This window comes from Physeter macrocephalus, chromosome 19, assembly GCF_002837175.3.
Source record: "Physeter macrocephalus isolate SW-GA chromosome 19, ASM283717v5, whole genome shotgun sequence".
Classification (NCBI taxonomy): Eukaryota; Metazoa; Chordata; class Mammalia; order Artiodactyla; family Physeteridae; genus Physeter; species Physeter macrocephalus.
Genome location: NC_041232.1, coordinates 1,325,528 through 1,349,017, shown reverse-complemented (window position 1 = coordinate 1,349,017; position 23,490 = coordinate 1,325,528). Strand labels below are relative to the sequence as shown.

The 23,490-nt window shown below is 55.2% G+C and overlaps 2 protein-coding genes across 2 annotated transcripts; both read left to right on the top strand.

Annotated features, from left to right (window-relative positions):
* Positions 1-7,706, top strand: LOC114483866 (microprocessor complex subunit DGCR8-like). Its single transcript, XM_055080310.1, has 8 exons — positions 1-17; positions 1,867-2,009; positions 2,168-2,450; positions 3,729-3,926; positions 4,084-4,185; positions 4,740-4,838; positions 6,093-6,175; positions 6,684-7,706. The coding sequence occupies exons 2-8, from the start codon at positions 1,911-1,913 to the stop codon at positions 6,819-6,821; spliced, it is 1,002 nt and encodes a 333-aa protein (XP_054936285.1). The 5' UTR covers positions 1-17; positions 1,867-1,910; the 3' UTR covers positions 6,822-7,706.
* A 22-nt stretch (positions 7,707-7,728) lies between these two features.
* DGCR8 (DGCR8 microprocessor complex subunit) lies at positions 7,729-23,467 on the top strand. Its single transcript, XM_028480047.2, has 12 exons — positions 7,729-8,163; positions 10,013-10,155; positions 10,314-10,596; positions 11,875-12,072; positions 12,230-12,331; positions 12,886-12,984; positions 14,239-14,321; positions 18,655-18,755; positions 18,992-19,098; positions 20,006-20,133; positions 21,074-21,187; positions 21,484-23,467. Exons 1-12 carry the CDS (start codon positions 8,070-8,072, stop codon positions 21,565-21,567), a joined length of 1,536 nt encoding a protein of 511 aa, XP_028335848.1. The 5' UTR covers positions 7,729-8,069; the 3' UTR covers positions 21,568-23,467.
* The last annotated feature ends 23 nt before the right edge of the window (positions 23,468-23,490 follow it).

Below are 23,490 nucleotides of genomic sequence, written 5' to 3'. Positions count from 1 at the left end.
TAAAACAGTGCTCAAAAGTAAGTTGGGCCAGGAAGTAGCGAGTGTTCACGGGGCTTTGCACGTACGGGCATGAGAGCCCTCGGTGTCAGGCAGCAGGTGTGCGTCTGAGGCCAGGAGGGTCCTGTCTGGTGACAGGAAACAGACAAGATGTGAGGACACACCCAGATGCATGATGGCCCAGCTGCAGGTGGTGCAGGTGCTGTGGAAACCAGAGCAGCTGGGCTTGTGTGGCGTGGCGGGGAGAGGCTTTCTGAGGGGGTTGGGCAGATCCCTGGGGAGGGGGCATCCAGGGGTATGGATGCCAGGCCCAGAGGCGGTTGCTCAGCACGGTGGCTGGTGATGGTTGCAGTCCGGGTTCTAGATTCTGTGCCAAGTGTTGGGGGAGCCACTGGAAGCAGGCAGAACTCATTCCACAGTCTGGTCTGAAAGCGCGGCTCGCGGTGCATGTGTGACTCCTGCACTTTGAGTGGGCAGAGGTGGAGGGGTCAGAGACGCGGTGGGGAGCCGTCAGGGGTCGCCCAGAGCTGGCCCGTGCAGCCCCCCTGCTGATGCGGAGAGGTCTGAGGGGGCTCCGTGACTGTTTCTGTCTTGGCCTGGAGGCGCCTCTCAGTGTCTAGGTGGAGGTGTCAGGTGGGCGGTGGAAAGGGGCTGGAGGGACACAGGACTCAGATACACAGGTTACACCTTCTGCTTAGCACCAGCGCAGGTGGCCAGCGTGATGGGAGGAAACCGAGGTGGCCAGCGTGTCCAGTCTCCTGGCTGTGGAGCGGACACGTTGGCAGTGCAGCGGACACGTTGGCAGTGCTGGGCAGCACGTCTGCCAAGTGGGCCGCAACAGGAACAGTAACAGACTATGAGATGCACGTGAGCTCTCCGGGCAGCCGGGCCAACTCTGTGACAGCTCACTATCGCAGACATGCCTTGTCCCATGATGTGCTCACCTTGAGCTGTGTGAGTGCCTCCTTCTCCTTACTTAGCCCAGAGCTGGTTGCAGACAGCTCCCAGCCCAGCCCGCGGTGGGCACGGGGGTGCCTGACGGGGTCTGTACGTGTCCAACCTCATATTCCCTCCTAGGGCCGTCCTGACACAGTTGTCCGCTGGTGTCGGCCACGTGTGGGAGTTAGACCTGGCACAAGGGTGTCATTCCCTTTTCTGTGAGAGTAGCTGGTGCTGTTTTCATCTCGTATGTGTCTTTTTAGATTTCACTTGGTTTTTCACTTTCAATTCTGAATTTTTAACTTGTTCCCAATACCTGTAAGAAAAATATGTTTTACTTAAGTCTTTGCCATGTGCTTTTTTCAGGAGCCAGGGCTGTCAGTGGCAGCTCGAACAGCACAGGCTTGTCACCTGGTCACAGGGAGCAGTGATCTACATATGTGCAGTTACTAGCGAAGCTTACCCAGGCCCTGCAGTGCCTCTGGCCACACCTGTGGGAGGTGGGCGGGGAGTCAGTGTCCACGGTGCTTGCCAGCCGTGGAGGCAGAGCTGTGGCGAGGCCCTGTGTCTTGCAGAACCCTGCTCTGGGCTCCGTGGTGTGCCTGTGCCATTCTAGGCTGGGGAGTATAGCAGTGAGCAGGGTGGACAGCTTCCTGCTGCACGGAGGGACTTGGAGCCTGTGGGTCACACCCAGAGGGACAGGCACAGCAGCAGAGGGAGAGCAGAGTTTTGCAGGTGGGGCTGGGTGGGGCTCTCTCTAGCGGAGGGCGGGGTGTTCCCCCACTCCTACTTCTTAGAGGTTCTCCGTAATGTTGGGTCCACCTTGCTGTTTTTTCTGACATGGGTTGTAACTTTGGAAACGTCCTGACAGTTCTTACTCAGTTACAAGTGTCTTTAAGTAATTGCAGGGTGTTCTTGTCTTCTGTGCAGGTCGTGGCCGCCCACCTACGGAACCACTGCCGGACGGGTGGATCATGACGTTCCATAACTCCGGAGTCCCTGTGTACCTGCACCGAGAGTCTCGGGTGGTCACCTGGTCCAGGCCATACTTCTTGGGAACGGGAAGCATACGGGTAGGGGACGCGTCAGTCGTGAATTTAGTCTCGTAAGTTGCAGGAGCATGCATGTCTGCCCACGTTGCATTGCAGCCAGACAGGCAGGTGAAAGGCATCGAACGTTCAGATGTTTGGGGCCATCCTTGTAACCTGTGTTGCAATTCCACTGTCCACAGAAACATGATCCTCCTCTGAGTAGCATCCCCTGTCTGCATTACAAGAAAATGAAAGACAATGAGGAAAGGGAGCAAAACAGCGAGCTCGCCCCCTGTGGAGAGGTGTCTCCTGCCAAGCCCCTGAGCCGATCTGCAGAGCTGGAGCTCCCCCTGGAAGAGCCCGACTCCTTGGGGACTGACTTGGGGCCCCCAGATGAGAAGGACCCACTGGGGGCCGAGGCTGCCCCCGGGGCCCTGGGGCAAGTGAAGGCCAAGGTGGAAGTGTGCAAAGATGAATCAGTTGGTAAGTTTCCAGAGTGAACTTGGTCCCTGAGGAGGAAGGGACCTGTCCGTGCTTGCCTGTCCACTCCCGCATGGCTGGAGAGGCTATCTCCCCGAGCTTAGGAGATTCTGCCTGCTGACCTCTTGCTCCTGACCTGCACACTGGTGCTGCCCTGCAGATGGCCTTTTTCTCTGGTCATGTTCGCGATCTTTCCTCAAGTCTTGCTTTTCATGAAAATGGGACATGCTCGCATGGAGTCCTGGTGTACCAGTGTGCAGAGTGGGCATCTCCACCACGTGGTGTGGATGCCACCCCCTTCTCAGACCCTCAGTTGCTCTCAGGTGTGGGGCATTCCTCCCTGTCCCTCCTGCATCTCTTCCGTGGTGGCAGGCTGTCTTAGCCCCCATGGGTTTTCGGGGTCTCTCACTCTGTGCTACTGCCCGGCCTGTCTGGGAACTCCTGCATGTGAGGGGCTGGGTCTGCTGCTGAGGAGCGGGACAGTGGTGTCTAGCTCCCCGTCCCGGCCAGCTCTGTCAGCGGGTGGGCTGTTCTCGGGACCCAGCTGAAAGGGAGCCCTCCCTATAAGACTCTAACTTTATGGTCTGCCTCTTCACACCGTCCTTCCGCACACGCAGGACACACCTGAGTGTGCTCCTGTTTCTCTGAAAACACTTGCCTCCCACCTCTGACCTCATGGCACTTGTTTCCAGACTCACTTCTCTGCACTCGTGTAAAGAACTATGTGGTTTCGATTTGTCACTAAGTGTGCAAGCACCTTGTTCTGTAGCTCACGTGGAATCTCAGGCATCTGCCTGAGTGGGAGGAGGGGTGCAGGCAGGGCGCCAACAAGGCTGATGGGAAGCCCTGGGGTCCTGGGAGAGAGGTGGGACGAGTGCCATGGCCCTGAGCTGCCTGCTTGCTGCAGGGCGTGGGGGCGGCCACGATGGGCACGTGGTGCCTCGGCTGCTGCTGGCCGTCTGGCACCTGTTTCCGTATGGGGAGAAAGGTCCCAAAGGCTGGTTGTGGTTGGCTTTTTTTTTTTTTAGGTTCCTTTTTGTTTGCTTATTTTTGTATTCTTATTCTTGTTCTAAATAAACTAAAGGACATGCCAGAAATTTGTCCCTAGGGGACCTGGCAGGGTAATTTGAGCTGGCAGAATGAAGGGACATGATTCTTTACTTCCCTCGCCCTTGGAGAGGAAAGGGGAAGGGGGTATCGTGTGGCTGGGACCTGTCCTGCTCACCAGGTGGAGGGCATGACCTCCACCCGTGACTTGGGTCTCTGGTGAATCCCGTATAGACCTTGAGGAGTTTCGGAACTACCTGGAGAAGCGCTTTGACTTCGAGCAAGTTACCGTGAAGAAGTTCAGGACATGGGCTGAGCGTCGGCAGTTCAACCGAGAAATGAAGCGAAAACAGGCTGAGTCAGAGAGGCCCATCCTGCCGGCCAATCAGAAGCTCATCACTCTGTCTGTGCAGGACGCGCCCACGAAGAAAGGTGAACGGGACTCGCAGGTCTGATGTTCCTGGGATGTGTGTTCCAAGGGCGCTGCATCGGCCTGTGTCTGCCCTGCGGCGCAGAGATCCTCTCCCCGCGGGCTGGGGTGTGGTAGCTGCGGCCCCCGCTGTTGGTGAAACGGCCCCTCTTGTCACAGAGTTTGTCATCAACCCCAATGGGAAGTCGGAGGTCTGCATCCTGCACGAGTACATGCAGCGCGTCCTCAAGGTCCGCCCTGTGTACAACTTCTTTGAATGTGGTGAGTGTAACCTTCCCCATCTCACTCCTGAAGCATCAAGCATGTCACTGGGGTCACCGCTGGGGAGGCGGGAGCTGACTGTCAGTCCCCTCTGCTGGGTAGGAACGAGAGGGGAGGTCGAGGGGGATCAGATGGTCACCTCCCCACACCCCCTTCCCACTGCGCCTCCGAGGGTGGAGGGGCTGCAGCCCTGCAATGGCCACCAGCTGTCGTCTGGCCGCCTGCATCACTCCTTAGTGAAAACCAGAAGCTCAGCATCCGCCATCGTCTTCCTGCTTCTCTGGCTCACAATGTCTGCATCCCACCCCTTGCACTCCTCCGTCCATCTTTCTCAGACCTTGGTCCCTGTTCCCCTCGACTTCCTGGCCATGCTCTCTGCCTGCTGACTGTCCCTCAGCCCCATCCCAGTGCCTCAGGGACCGCCCCCCAGGCCTCTGCCTTCCAGCAGCAGCCCTACCCCCACCTTGTCTGTCAGTGTGAGCAGATTGTGTGTGTGCACGTACACTTTTAACGTCTTGGCAAGTGTATTTTAAAATGGTAATTTTAATTTTAAGAGAACCCAAGTGAGCCTTTTGGTGCCTCGGTGACCATCGATGGTGTGACCTATGGATCTGGAACGGCAAGCAGCAAAAAACTTGCGAAGAATAAAGCTGGTAATGTGCCTGCTTGGTGTCAGAGACCCATGTTGGCCCACCAATGGCTAGGGAAGGCTGTGGCTGGGGCAAGTCTGTTTTATTTATGTAATCATCTACTTGGATCTTTTTAAATTATGTACTCACTGGAAAAGATTCAAATAGAAAAAGTAAAACGTGAGAAATGAAAGTAGAAGGCCCTTTTCCACTCAGATGGCTGGGCCAGCGCCTCCCGCCCCGTCCCCAGCACTCACAGATGCTGGTTGCTCTGTGTTGCCTGAGCCCAGGGCACCCGTCTGTTTAAACCCAGCAAGGCAGGGGTGTGCTGAGAAGGAGAACAGGCGGCATCTTCCTCAGGTGGTTTTGACGTCCATGAGGACCATTTTCCAAGTCCTTCCAGCTCCAGACTTGGGACTGCCACTCCCAGAACACAGCCAAGCAGGCCCTTCAGAAAGCTGGTGGTTTTTGGTGGGAGCCTGATGCTCCTCCTGTCCGTGGCCTGCTGCTGGCTATATTCCCGGCACACCTTGTTGTTGGCGTGCTTTTCCAGAAGCCGCTTAGCCCCAGCACCAGGGTTATTTGGCCTCTTCTGGGGAGTGGACCACATCGCAGTCATGCGATGGATGCACCCCAGGCCCTGGCGACCCCATCGCTGCATTGTCTTCAGAGCAACTCTGCCCCTTACGGAGTGCGGAGCGTTTATTGCAGTCTCACCGAGTCTCGTGTTGGTGGAGTGTCTGTGCTCCGGGGCTCAGAGTGCCCCTGGGCCTTGCCCTCTTCTGGTGGCGAATGCCGAGGGTGCTGGGACCCCACCTTACTGTCTGGCTGACCCTGTGTGAAGCTGTGCAGGGGCTCACAAGCTCTGCCTGGTCCCCAGGAGGCCTCCTGTCCATTTTAGAGAGATTCTCTCCAAAGGCTCTTCCTGCTTCACAAGTGGGGTGTTCCTGGGGTCTCAGAGCAGAAGCCTGTGAGGGTCCCATAGTCAGTGGGGCCATCCTCGTGGTGCCTCGCCTCCCACCCACACCCCATGCTCCTACCCACGTGCTCTTCGTTTTGCACCCCCGTTCATGGGGTGCCTGCACTTGGCTTCCCGCCACCCCTGCACTCGGGCCTGCAGGCGCCTCCCCAGAGTGTCCTTTTGGCCCGGCTGCTGCTCCCCACCGCACCCTCTGCCCGTGCCTCACCTGCAGGCCCTTGAGGCTCTGTCCCCCAGGGCCCAGGCTCCCCTCGGCCGTGGGGACCCCACCCTCACCCTCAGGGTTCCTCTTTCCACAGCACGGGCCACGCTGGAAATCCTCATCCCGGACTTTGTTAAACAGACCTCTGAGGAGAAGCCCAAAGACAGTGAGGAGCTGGAGGTGAGGGTCGTGAGCCCACCCTGGTGTCAGGCTGTGCTCGGGTTTAATCGCCCAGGTGCCAAGTGCTCCGTCTCTTGTACTTCATCAAAGAGGAGACCTGCTTGTCTTTGCAAGCAGAGGAAATGTTCTTGTCGGAAATTTCTGTCCTTGTGTCTTGCCGAGGCTCGTGAGAAGGTGCAGGTAAATGTTTCGGAAGGAAGCCATGCTCTGCTGACAGCAGATCCAAAGTGGAGTGAGCCTTTGAGGCAGAGGCTGCAAAAGCTAGATTGTTCTTTATGTTAAGAACCATTTAAAACTATTCGTAAAGTTTTTTTGGTAAATATGGTCCTATGGTTATTTGTAGCAAGGGCTTCTCACTCTGAAGAATGCATTCTTTTTTATGACACCATAAATTTTTCCCCTTTAAACTACACAGTACAGTGGATTTTTGTACATTCAGAATATTTTCATCACTCCAAAAAAAAACTCTGTCCCCATTAGCAGCCACCCCCATTCTTCCCGTTTCCAGCCCCTCAACCCCCAGCAGCCACTCATCTACTTTCTGTCCCTGGATTTGCCAATTCTGACGTCTTCTGTCAGTGGAATCATACGATGTATGTTCCTTTGCGACTGGCCTGTTTCACTTCACGTGCTATGTGAGCTGTGAGTATTATCAGATTGAGGACGTTTCTTCCACTCCTGGTTTGTTGACAGTTTTTGTCAGGAATGGGTGTTGGATTTTGTTTTTTCTGTTTCTGTTGAGATGATCTCATGGTTTTTGTCTTTGACTTTACTGATGTGGGGGGGTGTTTCATTGACTTTTGAATGGTAAACAAACCTTGCATTCCTGGGGTAAATCCCACTCAGTCGTGGTGTATAATCATTTTTATGCGTTGACGGGTTTGGCTCACTGGTATTTGTTAAGGATTTTTGCAGCTGTACTTATAAGGGATACTGTTTTCTCGTGATGTCGTTGGTGTTGGTATCGGTAATACTTGCCTCATAGAATGAGTTGGGAAGTGTTGCTTCCTCTTTCATTGTGTGGAATAGTTTGCGAAGGATTGGTATTAATTTTTTTTTTTAAAGATATACCACACGCTTCCTTGGTGGTACAGTGGTTAAGAATCCGCCTGCCAATGCAGGGAACATGGGTTCGAGCCCTGGTCCAGGAAGATCCCACATGCCGTGGAGCAACTAAGCCCTGCACCACAACTACTGAGCCTGTGTGCCACAACTACTAAAGCCTGTGAGCCTGGAGCCCGTGCTCCACCACAAGAGAAGCCACCGCGATGAGAAGCCCGCACACTGCAATGAAGAGTAGCCCCCGCTGGCCGCAACTAGAGAAAGCCCGCACGCAGCAACGAAGACCCAACGCAGCCAAAAAAAAAGATACCATGCAAGCACAATATTTATTCATTCATTCATTCATTTATTGGCTACACTGGGTCTTCGTTGCGGCACACAGGCTTCACTAGTTGTGGCGCGCAGGCTCTGTGGTTTCAGCACACTGTCTTAGTTGCTCTGCAGCATGTGGGATCTTAGTTCCCTGACCAGGGATCAGGTTTTCAAACTTTGCTAATGAAAAGTTTGGCTGACAGGTCTGCCTCGTACCCTTGTCCCAACTGAGTTGGAAGGAGCTGCTGGTCACGCTCCCTGGTGGCACGGGCACCTGCCTGAGCGTGTGCTTCAGCTGGCGGTTTCATCCCATTTGTTTTTCAGATGATCACGCAACATAGAGGCACACCTAGGCCCCCGAGAGCGCCTCCTTTCTGTGTCGTTGTCAATGACACTGTGACACTTGCCTGGAGGGCACTGGGGGGCTGTGGTGTCTGAACAGCATATTTTGCAGGATGATTTTGACAACGATGTTGATGCTCTGCTGGAAGAGGGCCTCTGTGCTCCCAAAAAGAGGCGGATGGAGGAGAAATACGGAGGAGACAGCGACCACCCGTCAGACGGAGAGACAAGCGTGCAGCCAATGATGACCAAGATTAAAACAGTGCTCAAAAGTAAGTTGGGCCAGGAAGTAGCGAGTGTTCACGGGGCTTTGCACGTACGGGCATGAGAGCCCTCGGTGTCAGGCAGCAGGTGTGCGTCTGAGGCCAGGAGGGTCCTGTCTGGTGACAGGAAACAGACAAGATGTGAGGACACACCCAGATGCATGATGGCCCAGCTGCAGGTGGTGCAGGTGCTGTGGAAACCAGAGCAGCTGGGCTTGTGTGGCGTGGCGGGGAGAGGCTTTCTGAGGGGGTTGGGCAGATCCCTGGGGAGGGGGCATCCAGGGGTATGGATGCCAGGCCCAGAGGCGGTTGCTCAGCACGGTGGCTGGTGATGGTTGCAGTCCGGGTTCTAGATTCTGTGCCAAGTGTTGGGGGAGCCACTGGAAGCAGGCAGAACTCATTCCACAGTCTGGTCTGAAAGCGCGGCTCGCGGTGCATGTGTGACTCCTGCACTTTGAGTGGGCAGAGGTGGAGGGGTCAGAGACGCGGTGGGGAGCCGTCAGGGGTCGCCCAGAGCTGGCCCGTGCAGCCCCCCTGCTGATGCGGAGAGGTCTGAGGGGGCTCCGTGACTGTTTCTGTCTTGGCCTGGAGGCGCCTCTCAGTGTCTAGGTGGAGGTGTCAGGTGGGCGGTGGAAAGGGGCTGGAGGGACACAGGACTCAGATACACAGGTTACACCTTCTGCTTAGCACCAGCGCAGGTGGCCAGCGTGATGGGAGGAAACCGAGGTGGCCAGCGTGTCCAGTCTCCTGGCTGTGGAGCGGACACGTTGGCAGTGCAGCGGACACGTTGGCAGTGCTGGGCAGCACGTCTGCCAAGTGGGCCGCAACAGGAACAGTAACAGACTATGAGATGCACGTGAGCTCTCCGGGCAGCCGGGCCAACTCTGTGACAGCTCACTATCGCAGACATGCCTTGTCCCATGATGTGCTCACCTTGAGCTGTGTGAGTGCCTCCTTCTCCTTACTTAGCCCAGAGCTGGTTGCAGACAGCTCCCAGCCCAGCCCGCGGTGGGCACGGGGGTGCCTGACGGGGTCTGTACGTGTCCAACCTCATATTCCCTCCTAGGGCCGTCCTGACACAGTTGTCCGCTGGTGTCGGCCACGTGTGGGAGTTAGACCTGGCACAAGGGTGTCATTCCCTTTTCTGTGAGAGTAGCTGGTGCTGTTTTCATCTCGTATGTGTCTTTTTAGATTTCACTTGGTTTTTCACTTTCAATTCTGAATTTTTAACTTGTTCCCAATACCTGTAAGAAAAATATGTTTTACTTAAGTCTTTGCCATGTGCTTTTTTCAGGAGCCAGGGCTGTCAGTGGCAGCTCGAACAGCACAGGCTTGTCACCTGGTCACAGGGAGCAGTGATCTACATATGTGCAGTTACTAGCGAAGCTTACCCAGGCCCTGCAGTGCCTCTGGCCACACCTGTGGGAGGTGGGCGGGGAGTCAGTGTCCACGGTGCTTGCCAGCCGTGGAGGCAGAGCTGTGGCGAGGCCCTGTGTCTTGCAGAACCCTGCTCTGGGCTCCGTGGTGTGCCTGTGCCATTCTAGGCTGGGGAGTATAGCAGTGAGCAGGGTGGACAGCTTCCTGCTGCACGGAGGGACTTGGAGCCTGTGGGTCACACCCAGAGGGACAGGCACAGCAGCAGAGGGAGAGCAGAGTTTTGCAGGTGGGGCTGGGTGGGGCTCTCTCTAGCGGAGGGCGGGGTGTTCCCCCACTCCTACTTCTTAGAGGTTCTCCGTAATGTTGGGTCCACCTTGCTGTTTTTTCTGACATGGGTTGTAACTTTGGAAACGTCCTGACAGTTCTTACTCAGTTACAAGTGTCTTTAAGTAATTGCAGGGTGTTCTTGTCTTCTGTGCAGGTCGTGGCCGCCCACCTACGGAACCACTGCCGGACGGGTGGATCATGACGTTCCATAACTCCGGAGTCCCTGTGTACCTGCACCGAGAGTCTCGGGTGGTCACCTGGTCCAGGCCATACTTCTTGGGAACGGGAAGCATACGGGTAGGGGACGCGTCAGTCGTGAATTTAGTCTCGTAAGTTGCAGGAGCATGCATGTCTGCCCACGTTGCATTGCAGCCAGACAGGCAGGTGAAAGGCATCGAACGTTCAGATGTTTGGGGCCATCCTTGTAACCTGTGTTGCAATTCCACTGTCCACAGAAACATGATCCTCCTCTGAGTAGCATCCCCTGTCTGCATTACAAGAAAATGAAAGACAATGAGGAAAGGGAGCAAAACAGCGAGCTCGCCCCCTGTGGAGAGGTGTCTCCTGCCAAGCCCCTGAGCCGATCTGCAGAGCTGGAGCTCCCCCTGGAAGAGCCCGACTCCTTGGGGACTGACTTGGGGCCCCCAGATGAGAAGGACCCACTGGGGGCCGAGGCTGCCCCCGGGGCCCTGGGGCAAGTGAAGGCCAAGGTGGAAGTGTGCAAAGATGAATCAGTTGGTAAGTTTCCAGAGTGAACTTGGTCCCTGAGGAGGAAGGGACCTGTCCGTGCTTGCCTGTCCACTCCCGCATGGCTGGAGAGGCTATCTCCCCGAGCTTAGGAGATTCTGCCTGCTGACCTCTTGCTCCTGACCTGCACACTGGTGCTGCCCTGCAGATGGCCTTTTTCTCTGGTCATGTTCGCGATCTTTCCTCAAGTCTTGCTTTTCATGAAAATGGGACATGCTCGCATGGAGTCCTGGTGTACCAGTGTGCAGAGTGGGCATCTCCACCACGTGGTGTGGATGCCACCCCCTTCTCAGACCCTCAGTTGCTCTCAGGTGTGGGGCATTCCTCCCTGTCCCTCCTGCATCTCTTCCGTGGTGGCAGGCTGTCTTAGCCCCCATGGGTTTTCGGGGTCTCTCACTCTGTGCTACTGCCCGGCCTGTCTGGGAACTCCTGCATGTGAGGGGCTGGGTCTGCTGCTGAGGAGCGGGACAGTGGTGTCTAGCTCCCCGTCCCGGCCAGCTCTGTCAGCGGGTGGGCTGTTCTCGGGACCCAGCTGAAAGGGAGCCCTCCCTATAAGACTCTAACTTTATGGTCTGCCTCTTCACACCGTCCTTCCGCACACGCAGGACACACCTGAGTGTGCTCCTGTTTCTCTGAAAACACTTGCCTCCCACCTCTGACCTCATGGCACTTGTTTCCAGACTCACTTCTCTGCACTCGTGTAAAGAACTATGTGGTTTCGATTTGTCACTAAGTGTGCAAGCACCTTGTTCTGTAGCTCACGTGGAATCTCAGGCATCTGCCTGAGTGGGAGGAGGGGTGCAGGCAGGGCGCCAACAAGGCTGATGGGAAGCCCTGGGGTCCTGGGAGAGAGGTGGGACGAGTGCCATGGCCCTGAGCTGCCTGCTTGCTGCAGGGCGTGGGGGCGGCCACGATGGGCACGTGGTGCCTCGGCTGCTGCTGGCCGTCTGGCACCTGTTTCCGTATGGGGAGAAAGGTCCCAAAGGCTGGTTGTGGTTGGCTTTTTTTTTTTTTAGGTTCCTTTTTGTTTGCTTATTTTTGTATTCTTATTCTTGTTCTAAATAAACTAAAGGACATGCCAGAAATTTGTCCCTAGGGGACCTGGCAGGGTAATTTGAGCTGGCAGAATGAAGGGACATGATTCTTTACTTCCCTCGCCCTTGGAGAGGAAAGGGGAAGGGGGTATCGTGTGGCTGGGACCTGTCCTGCTCACCAGGTGGAGGGCATGACCTCCACCCGTGACTTGGGTCTCTGGTGAATCCCGTATAGACCTTGAGGAGTTTCGGAACTACCTGGAGAAGCGCTTTGACTTCGAGCAAGTTACCGTGAAGAAGTTCAGGACATGGGCTGAGCGTCGGCAGTTCAACCGAGAAATGAAGCGAAAACAGGCTGAGTCAGAGAGGCCCATCCTGCCGGCCAATCAGAAGCTCATCACTCTGTCTGTGCAGGACGCGCCCACGAAGAAAGGTGAACGGGACTCGCAGGTCTGATGTTCCTGGGATGTGTGTTCCAAGGGCGCTGCATCGGCCTGTGTCTGCCCTGCGGCGCAGAGATCCTCTCCCCGCGGGCTGGGGTGTGGTAGCTGCGGCCCCCGCTGTTGGTGAAACGGCCCCTCTTGTCACAGAGTTTGTCATCAACCCCAATGGGAAGTCGGAGGTCTGCATCCTGCACGAGTACATGCAGCGCGTCCTCAAGGTCCGCCCTGTGTACAACTTCTTTGAATGTGGTGAGTGTAACCTTCCCCATCTCACTCCTGAAGCATCAAGCATGTCACTGGGGTCACCGCTGGGGAGGCGGGAGCTGACTGTCAGTCCCCTCTGCTGGGTAGGAACGAGAGGGGAGGTCGAGGGGGATCAGATGGTCACCTCCCCACACCCCCTTCCCACTGCGCCTCCGAGGGTGGAGGGGCTGCAGCCCTGCAATGGCCACCAGCTGTCGTCTGGCCGCCTGCATCACTCCTTAGTGAAAACCAGAAGCTCAGCATCCGCCATCGTCTTCCTGCTTCTCTGGCTCACAATGTCTGCATCCCACCCCTTGCACTCCTCCGTCCATCTTTCTCAGACCTTGGTCCCTGTTCCCCTCGACTTCCTGGCCATGCTCTCTGCCTGCTGACTGTCCCTCAGCCCCATCCCAGTGCCTCAGGGACCGCCCCCCAGGCCTCTGCCTTCCAGCAGCAGCCCTACCCCCACCTTGTCTGTCAGTGTGAGCAGATTGTGTGTGTGCACGTACACTTTTAACGTCTTGGCAAGTGTATTTTAAAATGGTAATTTTAATTTTAAGAGAACCCAAGTGAGCCTTTTGGTGCCTCGGTGACCATCGATGGTGTGACCTATGGATCTGGAACGGCAAGCAGCAAAAAACTTGCGAAGAATAAAGCTGGTAATGTGCCTGCTTGGTGTCAGAGACCCATGTTGGCCCACCAATGGCTAGGGAAGGCTGTGGCTGGGGCAAGTCTGTTTTATTTATGTAATCATCTACTTGGATCTTTTTAAATTATGTACTCACTGGAAAAGATTCAAATAGAAAAAGTAAAACGTGAGAAATGAAAGTAGAAGGCCCTTTTCCACTCAGATGGCTGGGCCAGCGCCTCCCGCCCCGTCCCCAGCACTCACAGATGCTGGTTGCTCTGTGTTGCCTGAGCCCAGGGCACCCGTCTGTTTAAACCCAGCAAGGCAGGGGTGTGCTGAGAAGGAGAACAGGCGGCATCTTCCTCAGGTGGTTTTGACGTCCATGAGGACCATTTTCCAAGTCCTTCCAGCTCCAGACTTGGGACTGCCACTCCCAGAACACAGCCAAGCAGGCCCTTCAGAAAGCTGGTGGTTTTTGGTGGGAGCCTGATGCTCCTCCTGTCCGTGGCCTGCTGCTGGCTATATTCCCGGCACACCTTGTTGTTGGCGTGCTTTTCCAGAAGCCGCTTAGCCCCAGCACCAGGGTTATTTGGCCTCTTCTGGGGAGTGGACCACATCGCAGTCATGCGATGGATGCACCCCAGGCCCTGGCGACCCCATCGCTGCATTGTCTTCAGAGCAACTCTGCCCCTTACGGAGTGCGGAGCGTTTATTGCAGTCTCACCGAGTCTCGTGTTGGTGGAGTGTCTGTGCTCCGGGGCTCAGAGTGCCCCTGGGCCTTGCCCTCTTCTGGTGGCGAATGCCGAGGGTGCTGGGACCCCACCTTACTGTCTGGCTGACCCTGTGTGAAGCTGTGCAGGGGCTCACAAGCTCTGCCTGGTCCCCAGGAGGCCTCCTGTCCATTTTAGAGAGATTCTCTCCAAAGGCTCTTCCTGCTTCACAAGTGGGGTGTTCCTGGGGTCTCAGAGCAGAAGCCTGTGAGGGTCCCATAGTCAGTGGGGCCATCCTCGTGGTGCCTCGCCTCCCACCCACACCCCATGCTCCTACCCACGTGCTCTTCGTTTTGCACCCCCGTTCATGGGGTGCCTGCACTTGGCTTCCCGCCACCCCTGCACTCGGGCCTGCAGGCGCCTCCCCAGAGTGTCCTTTTGGCCCGGCTGCTGCTCCCCACCGCACCCTCTGCCCGTGCCTCACCTGCAGGCCCTTGAGGCTCTGTCCCCCAGGGCCCAGGCTCCCCTCGGCCGTGGGGACCCCACCCTCACCCTCAGGGTTCCTCTTTCCACAGCACGGGCCACGCTGGAAATCCTCATCCCGGACTTTGTTAAACAGACCTCTGAGGAGAAGCCCAAAGACAGTGAGGAGCTGGAGGTGAGGGTCGTGAGCCCACCCTGGTGTCAGGCTGTGCTCGGGTTTAATCGCCCAGGTGCCACGTGCTCCGTCTCTTGTACTTCATCAAAGAGGAGACCTGCTTGTCTTTGCAAGCAGAGGAAATGTTCTTGTCGGAAATTTCTGTCCTTGTGTCTTGCCGAGGCTCGTGAGAAGGTGCAGGTAAATGTTTCGGAAGGAAGCCATGCTCTGCTGACAGCAGATCCAAAGTGGAGTGAGCCTTTGAGGCAGAGGCTGCAAAAGCTAGATTGTTCTTTATGTTAAGAACCATTTAAAACTATTCGTAAAGTTTTTTTGGTAAATATGGTCCTATGGTTATTTGTAGCAAGGGCTTCTCACTCTGAAGAATGCATTCTTTTTTATGACACCATAAATTTTTCCCCTTTAAACTACACAGTACAGTGGATTTTTGTACATTCAGAATATTTTCATCACTCCAAAAAAAAACTCTGTCCCCATTAGCAGCCACCCCCATTCTTCCCGTTTCCAGCCCCTCAACCCCCAGCAGCCACTCATCTACTTTCTGTCCCTGGATTTGCCAATTCTGACGTCTTCTGTCAGTGGAATCATACGATGTATGTTCCTTTGCGACTGGCCTGTTTCACTTCACGTGCTATGTGAGCTGTGAGTATTATCAGATTGAGGACGTTTCTTCCACTCCTGGTTTGTTGACAGTTTTTGTCAGGAATGGGTGTTGGATTTTGTTTTTTCTGTTTCTGTTGAGATGATCTCATGGTTTTTGTCTTTGACTTTACTGATGTGGGGGGGTGTTTCATTGACTTTTGAATGGTAAACAAACCTTGCATTCCTGGGGTAAATCCCACTCAGTCGTGGTGTATAATCATTTTTATGCGTTGACGGGTTTGGCTCACTGGTATTTGTTAAGGATTTTTGCAGCTGTACTTATAAGGGATACTGTTTTCTCGTGATGTCGTTGGTGTTGGTATCGGTAATACTTGCCTCATAGAATGAGTTGGGAAGTGTTGCTTCCTCTTTCATTGTGTGGAATAGTTTGCGAAGGATTGGTATTAATTTTTTTTTTTAAAGATATACCACACGCTTCCTTGGTGGTACAGTGGTTAAGAATCCGCCTGCCAATGCAGGGAACATGGGTTCGAGCCCTGGTCCAGGAAGATCCCACATGCCGTGGAGCAACTAAGCCCTGCACCACAACTACTGAGCCTGTGTGCCACAACTACTAAAGCCTGTGAGCCTGGAGCCCGTGCTCCACCACAAGAGAAGCCACCGCGATGAGAAGCCCGCACACTGCAATGAAGAGTAGCCCCCGCTGGCCGCAACTAGAGAAAGCCCGCACGCAGCAACGAAGACCCAACGCAGCCAAAAAAAAAGATACCATGCAAGCACAATATTTATTCATTCATTCATTCATTTATTGGCTACACTGGGTCTTCGTTGCGGCACACAGGCTTCACTAGTTGTGGCGCGCAGGCTCTGTGGTTTCAGCACACTGTCTTAGTTGCTCTGCAGCATGTGGGATCTTAGTTCCCTGACCAGGGATCAAACACATGTCCCCTGCATTGGAAGGCAGATACTTAACCACTGGACCACCTGGGAAGTCCCGGTATTAATTTTTTAAACACTTGATAGAATTCACCAGTGAAACAGTCAGAGGCTAGACTTTGCTTGGTTTTGAAGTTATTTATTTACTGATTCAATCCTTTTACTTGTTATACATCTTCAGATTTTCTACTCCTTCTTGAGCCACTTTTGGGATTTTGTACCTCTCTAGGAGTTTTCCCACTTGATCTAGGTTATCTAATTTATTGACAAATACACATTCATAGTATTCCGTTACGATCCTTTTGTTTAAACTTTTAAAATATAAATTTATTTTTATTTTTGGCTGCATTGTGTCTTCATTGCTGCGCGCAGGCTTTCTCTAGTTGCGGCCAGCAGGGGCTACTCTTCATTGGGGTGCGCAAGTTTCTCATTGCGGTGGCTTCTCTTGTGGTGGAGCATGGGCTCTAGGCACATGGGCATCAGTAGTTGTGGCTCGCGGGCTCTAGAGCACAGGCTCAGTAGTTGTGGCGCATGGGCTTAGTTGCTCCGCGGCATGTGGGATCTCCCCGGACCAGGGCTCAAACCCGTGTCTCCTGCATTAGCAGGTGGATTCTTAACCACTGCGCCACCAGGGAAGTCCCTTATTCCTGATTTTTAGCAGTTTGAGTCTTTCCTTTCTCTTGGTCAGTCTGACAAAGGTTTGTCAATGTTGTTGGTCTTTTCAAATATCCAGCTTCCGGTTTTGTTGATTTTTTTTTTTCCTATTTTTTTATTCTCTGTTTATTTTTGCTCTTGCCTTATTATTCTTTTTTTCTGCCAGCCTTGGGTTTAGTTTGTTCTTCTTTTTCTAGTGTCTTAAGATTAAGGTATTGATTTGGGGTCTTCTTTTTAAATATGGAGTTTACAGCTATAAATTTTTTTCTGTGTACTACTTTGCATCCCATAATTTTGCTTTAATATATGTCATGTTTCTTTTGTCATTTGTCTCAAGGTATTTTCCTAATTTCTCTTGTAATTTTTTTCTTTAAACCAGCGGTTATTTTAGGAGCATTTACTTTTCATATATTTGTGAATCTCCCAAATTTCCTTTGGTTGATTTCTAACTTAATTCCATTGTGGTTCAAAAACATAGTTTTTGTGATTTCAGTCAGTCCTTTTAAGTTTATTGAGGCTTGTGTTGTGACCGCCTGAGAGGATGTACATTGTGGTGTTTTGTTTTGTTTTGTTTTGTTTTTTTTGTGGTATGCGGGCCTCCCTCTGTTGCGGCCTCTCCCGTTGCGGAGCACAGGCTCCGGACGCGCAGGCCCAGCGGCCATGGCTCACGGGCCCAGCCACTCCGCGGCATGTGGGATCCTCCCAGACCGGGGCGCGAACCCGGTTCCCCTGCATCAGCAGGCGGACGCGCAACCACTGCGCCACCAGGGAAGCCCCTGCATTGTGTTTTTGAGTGGAGTGAACAGGCGTCTGTGGGTTGAGCTGGTGTGGGGTTTGCTGTTCTCATTCTTGGTGGGTCTTCTGTTCTGTCTGGACTGGTGTTGAGTCCCCAGCTGTTACTATTGAATTGTTTATTGCTCCCTTCACTTGTCAGATTTTGTTTCATGTATTTTGGGGCTGTTAGGTGTGCATGTGTTTGTGATATTGTGATATAAAATACACGTTTGGTCTTTGTCCTTGGTTCCTGGTGGGACCTTCTAATGTAGTAAATAAATTAACGTTTGGTTTTTGTCTCCAGTTCCTGAAATAGTTCCAGTTGATAAAAGTGAAGGGAACGTTCTATTCTAACCCCTTCAACTACGCCTGAGTTCATGTTCAGGAGGTGAATTTTGGAATCCCCGAGGATGGGGGTTGGTTGCCAGGGGAACCATCATGTAGTTGGAGGTTGGACTCCAGCCTTGTTCTCTGCCTCCCCCAGTGCCCGGGGAGGGGTGGTGCTGGGGGTTGGGTTCATCCCTCGTGGCCAGGGGTCTGAGCAGCCTGGCTCACACAGCGATGCCTCCGCAGACACCCTGACTAAGGGGCTTGGGGTGCCTCTGGCTGGCGGACCCATTGAGGTGCTGGGGGGGCGGGGTTGTGCTCAGAGGGGGATGATTTCCTGCTTGCTGGAACCAGGGCCTCCTCCTGATGCTGGGTGGGGAGGAAGCCCTCTCCCTGCCAGAGCAGCAGGTTCCAAGGCTTCTGTACGAAGAGGGCAGGGCTGGGGTTGATGCTGCCACAAGCCGAGGGACACCCGGGGCCCTAGAAGCTGGACAGTCTGGGAAGGGACCTCCCTGAGAGGCCTCAAAGGAGCGTGTGGTTCTGCGTTATGGCCGCCCCAGGAGGGGGGCCACACTCCTGAGTGGGAGCCGGGGGCCATGGGGTCAGAGCCACCTCTGGGCTGGCGATGCCCCTGTCGCCAGCTTCCTTTTTCTCCCTGAACCAGCTGGGCGTCGCCTCTTAAGAACCTTGGTCATGTTTCTGTTCTGCCGTGTCTGGTCACTTTCTCTCTTCTATAACCTCACTTATGATGGTTTTCAAGCTTTTCTCCGAAGGTTGTGTGTCTTTAGACTTCTGACCAGTCGTCTGATCAGCCTCTGATTCAGGATGGGCTCACCAGGCCAGCAGGCAGGCAGCCCGGCCGTTGCCATTCCTCGTTTGTGTCTCAGGCAGCTGGGCGGGGAGGTGTGGGATGTGGGGTGCAATGTCTCCAAGAGGTAGTGGTGGGGACAGGAGGCCCCTGGGGGAGGCGGCAGCACGGGAGCCGCTTCAGGGGGCCGCGGGAGTGGCCAGCACTATGACCGGCTGCTTCATTTTGTAGTATTTTAACCACATCAGTATCGAGGACTCGCGAGTCTACGAGCTGACCAGCAAGGCTGGACTGCTATCTCCATACCAGATCCTCCATGAGTGCCTTAAAAGGTAAGGGGGGTGGGGGTGCTTCCCTGGCCATCGGGCATGGGGGCCTCTCTGGGGTGCCCAGCACCCTTCCACCCAAGGGGCCGGATGGCATGTGGTGGGAGAGTCCCTCCTCTTGGGCGAGCAGCGGTTTGGGGAGAAGGGTTGGTGCTGTCTTGATGGGCCCTTGGAGGGCTTTCTGGAAGCAGCCATTTCCTCCCCCTCAGCTGATGTCACCTACTGTCTGTTTTCTCCTACAGAAACCATGGGATGGGGGACACCTCCATCAAGTTTGAAGTGGTTCCTGGTAAAAACCAGAAGAGTGAATATGTCATGGCGTGTGGCAAGCACACTGTGCGCGGCTGGTGTAAGCCACACACCCCTCCCCCAGTACACCCCCACACAGGCTTTCAGTGATCCTGGGGACCACTGCCCTGGCATCACTCAAGCCTCAGCTGTATGCTGACTGCCCACGGTTGTGCCCACAGCATCTCATGTCCACGTCTGAGTCACAGCTGGCCTGAGTGCAGCTGTGGGTGTCCCGTCCCCGGGCTGGTCATTTTGGCTGGGCTGTGTTGCTCGCCAGCGGCTGCCACCGCTGCCCCGTCCAGCCCTCGGTCCCTGTAAAGGGAGCAGGAACCTCCTAAGACAGCAGCAGAGTCCCCCGCAGGGCCCTCTGCTGTTGCTGGGCACCAACTGTGCTCTTCATCTAATCTGGTGTTTAGATATAACGTTACTTGAAAAGAAACTTTGTGTAACTACTGTAAACACAGACCAGCACTGGGTAAGTGAGAAGGTCATGACCAAGCAGGCCCTGGGTGTGCCCCGTGCCCTGCAGACACCATTCCTTGCTGAGACCAGCCGTGAGCAGGTGGGCAGGGTATAGGATAGATCCCACATCTGAGCCAGAGGCCCTTGCTGCTCTCCAGGCCTGTTCTGCACCCTGGCCCCACCTTCTCTCCATCTAGAAACATCCCCAGCACAGGATGCCCTCTGGATGCTCCCCCACCCCTGTGTCTGCCCTGCAGGTGCGTCCTCTGTGTCGGCAGATGTGGGCTGGGGGCCAGGAGGCCTCATAAGCTATGGCCTTGGGTGTGTCCTGACCTCCCCGAGCTTCTGATGGGCTGTTCTGCAGGACGGGCAGGGCTGAGGTGCTGTGCCCAGTGCAGCAGCTGTGCCTTCTGCCCCCTCCCATCGGGAGTGCCCCTGTCTGGACGAGGTGGCCCTGTGGATGGCTGGTATCTGTGACTCCCTCTCTCTACGTTTCCTCTCAGGCAAGAATAAGCGAGTTGGGAAACAGTTAGCTTCCCAGAAGATCCTTCAGCTGCTGCACCCACATGTCAAGAACTGGGGGTCCTTGCTGCGCATGTACGGCCGTGAAAGCAGCAAGATGGTCAAACAGGTAATGGGGCCCCCCGCTGGCACAGGGGGCCGGCGCAGAGTCGGGCTCTGGCTGCATGGGGAGGGGATGGGGTGCGGGCCGGGGCTAGAGGGAGAGCGAGCAGACCACACACAGACAGCTCTCCCCGGTCCCCAACTTTCAACAGCCCGTGTGTTTCATCTGTTTTGTTTCTGCTCTTTGGGCCAAGATCTCAAGATTTTAGCCAATACCCTTAGGTTTTTGTGTTTGGGGCGGAGAGAAGTACAGGGAAGCAAGGTTTATGTTGATTTTTTTTCCCTGATGTTTACAGAAACGGTCGGGGTCACCAGCACCCCAGTGAGTGGTGGGTGTGGAGGGTGGGGACTGTGGGTGGTGACCCCCAGGCCATCTGTGAAGATCTCCTTGCTCTCGGCCTGACAGGGTGGTTGAGGGGAGGGGACACTGGGCCCTGAGGTGCTTGGCCCTGCGTTGCTGAGTCTCTGCCTTCGGGTCTGTGCTCTACTTCTGTGCATCGTGCTGGGCTGCGAGTGAGGGGAGAAAGCCTGCTTGGGCCCGTGGTGGGAGCCCCCTGGAGCTGGCGGGCGAGGGGTCCTTCCAGAGGCAGGGGAGTGTGGCACCCACGGCCAGCAGGCATCCTCAGATATGGCTTCTTCACCCTGGACGGGCCTGCAGGGAGCTCAGCGTCTGGGCCCCACAGGCTCCCAGGGGCCGCAGTGCCAGGGCGAGTCCTGTCCTGCAGTGTGCTGTCCCCCTGGCCGAGGCTGTGTCCTGGTCGCTCCTGCCTGAGGGCTCTGGGCATGTCGAGTGCCTGGCCAGTGGCTATGTCAGAGGCCAAGGGGGCCGGGGGAGCACCCCGCGCAGGAGGCAGTGGCAGAAGTGGGGACAGCCGGCAGGCAGCCAGCCAGGCGGGTCAAGGGAGGGGTGGCCCCAGACGATCCTGCGAGCGGGCTCTGTTCCCCAGGAGACGTCGGACAAGAGTGTGATCGAGCTGCAGCAGTTTGCCCGGAAGAACAAGCCCAACCTGCACATCCTGAGCAAACTGCAGGAGGAGATGCGGAGGCTGGCGGAGGAGAGGGTGAGGCCCGCGCACATGCCCTCAGGCTGTGGCAGTGCTGTAGAGCTGGTGGCCCTGGCCTCCTGTGCGCTGATGTGGGGTCCCGTGGGGCTTGTCGGGGCAGCTTCAAATCCCTGGTGGCTGTGACCTCCTTGACCCTCCACTCCCGGGCATGTGTCTTGATGATGCCCACAGAAGTGCCAGCACGTGGTGCCCTACGATCGCGCACATTCTGCAGCCCCACCACCAGCCTTTCACCGAGGTTGGGCTGCAGGTTCCCATGTCGCCTACATCCCTGACCTCGGCTGTTCTTCCAGGAGGAGACGCGGAAGAAGCCCAAGATGTCCATTGTGGCATCTGCGCAGCCTGGCGGCGAGCCCCTGTGCACTGTGGACGTGTGATGGTTGGTGGTCCGGGCTCAGGGGCTGCCAGCTCCGCTGCGGGGGAGACCTGCCCTCACTCTGCAGCCCCGGGTCTCCAGTCCACGGTCCCCCGCCACTGCCTGTCTGACAGCCAGGTCCACGCAGCTCTTCCTTGGGGGCCACCCACAGGTCTGGGTGGCCATGTTAAAGCATCGACTCAGCCTGCCACGCAGGTGGACACAGAGAGGTGGGAGGTTGACATGGACCTCTGCTTGTGTGGACATGCTGGACTGGTGTTAGGAAGGTTTTCATGAATTTTAGTATGTAACAGGCGCTGACAAGAAATGATAGTTGGATGACATGAAATGAGAAAGCCCTGCACCTGGGGCTCCCACGGGCACCGTAGGGACCTGGCCAGAAGGTGCACGCTGGCACCCCATCCCCTTCCCTGCCTCCTGGGTTTTCCTTTTTTCTCTGAAAAAGTTATAGTTAGGAAGGAGTATTTCAGACCTGTTTGGTTTAAAATAAACACAACTTAGTATCAGAATTTTTCAGAGGCTGTAGGCAAACCACCAAGGTGATCATTCTTTGCCTTGAAATGCATTGCCTGTGATGTGGATGAAGGCACCTGTTTGCACCCCTGCCCAGTTTGCTGCCCCTGCCTGGGCTGGGGTGCAGTCCATTCTTCTGAGTAAGTCTTAATGCCCGCAAAACATGCCTTCTCAGACACTGAGGCCCCTCACCTTTCCTGGCCTCTGGCAATTTTTTACTAAATTTTTGCAGTCAAGTCTGTCCACCCATCAATTTTTAAAGCTTTTATGATATTTTAGCGTTTGGAAAGAAACTTTTACAGTGAGAGTAGAAGATAGATTTGGAATCATGTAGCAGATGTGAACAGTTAACGCATTTTAGCTCATGGACTTGAGAGGAAACGAGGACCCTCAGTGCAGTGCGTTCACGTGCTGGTGCTCCTCTCCAGAGCTGGTGCGAGCATGTTGGGGCGGCACTGGATTTTGAGAACAGCCGCCTGGTGCAGCCAGGTGACTAGATGGCCCCTGTGGACAGGTGTGGGGTAGATCTGTTCCCACTGAGTCCCAGCAGTCCAAGTTGGTTGTGAGCCGTTGGCTCCCCGCCCCTGGCACCTGTTCAGGGCACCGTGTGCTCATGGCACAGTGCTGGACACCTCCCCTGTGGGTGGTGTTTTTACAGGAGAGACAGTATTCTCTATGCCCTGCTACCCCCCGTGACTGAGGTTGGCGCCTGTGCTGACCTTTGTAAAAGAGAGTCTGCAAATGAAGTTGCTATAATTACACATTTGCTTCTGTCCTGCCCTGTCTGCAGTTGTGAATAACCATTTGACTATTACTGTTTGCCCTTAAAACAGTCAGATGCACCACCTCAAACCAAAGCTTTGTGCACACTGGAGGCAGGTGAGCCTCACCGAGGCCTCCCCAAGTCCTTCCTTCCTCTGTCCCGTGTGTGGGTGCAAGTATCCTGTGAACACAGCCGTACTGCAGGGGCAGAGGGAGCCTGTGCTGAGGCCATTTCTGGGTGGCCACCACCCTTTGTGTACCTCCCAGGTGGCGGCTGGGCCATGGCTATAGGGGTGAGCCTTGATTGAACGCATAAAGCAAAACTGTCCAAAAGGAAATGGCTGGTCTGTTTTTCTTCTGGCTATGGGTCCTCAACTGGCCAGAGCTACCCTGAAGGCCAGAGCAGCTGAGTGGTGTCCCAACTCCACCCCTAGCTCTTGTGGTCACTGGGAGGTATGTCCCTTTGGGGATGGGACTGCAATGAGGGTGGGGAAGGGCAACAGGCCAGCATCTTGCTCTGTGCTCCCCATGCCATGTGTACAGCTGGCCCTTGGCCACAAGGCCTGTGTCTCTTGTCAGCAGGCTCTCTGCTGGGACACCGGGACTTTTGGCCACACAAAGAGTTGGGACAACTGTTCCAACTCGGCCA

Excerpts from the sequence above, each read along its gene's own strand:
- LOC114483866 (XM_055080310.1), top strand. The coding sequence starts at position 1,911 with ATGACGTTCCATAACTCCGGAGTCCCTGTGTACCTGCACCGAGAGTCT. Across the intron at positions 3,927-4,083 it reads GGACGCGCCCACGAAGAAAG|AGTTTGTCATCAACCCCAAT; the intron begins GTGAACGGGACT and ends CTCTTGTCACAG. Across the intron at positions 4,186-4,739 it reads GTACAACTTCTTTGAATGTG|AGAACCCAAGTGAGCCTTTT; the intron begins GTGAGTGTAACC and ends TTTAATTTTAAG.
- DGCR8 (XM_028480047.2), top strand. The coding sequence starts at position 8,070 with ATGGAGGAGAAATACGGAGGAGACAGCGACCACCCGTCAGACGGAGAG. Across the intron at positions 10,156-10,313 it reads TGGGAACGGGAAGCATACGG|AAACATGATCCTCCTCTGAG; the intron begins GTAGGGGACGCG and ends CACTGTCCACAG. Across the intron at positions 12,073-12,229 it reads GGACGCGCCCACGAAGAAAG|AGTTTGTCATCAACCCCAAT; the intron begins GTGAACGGGACT and ends CTCTTGTCACAG.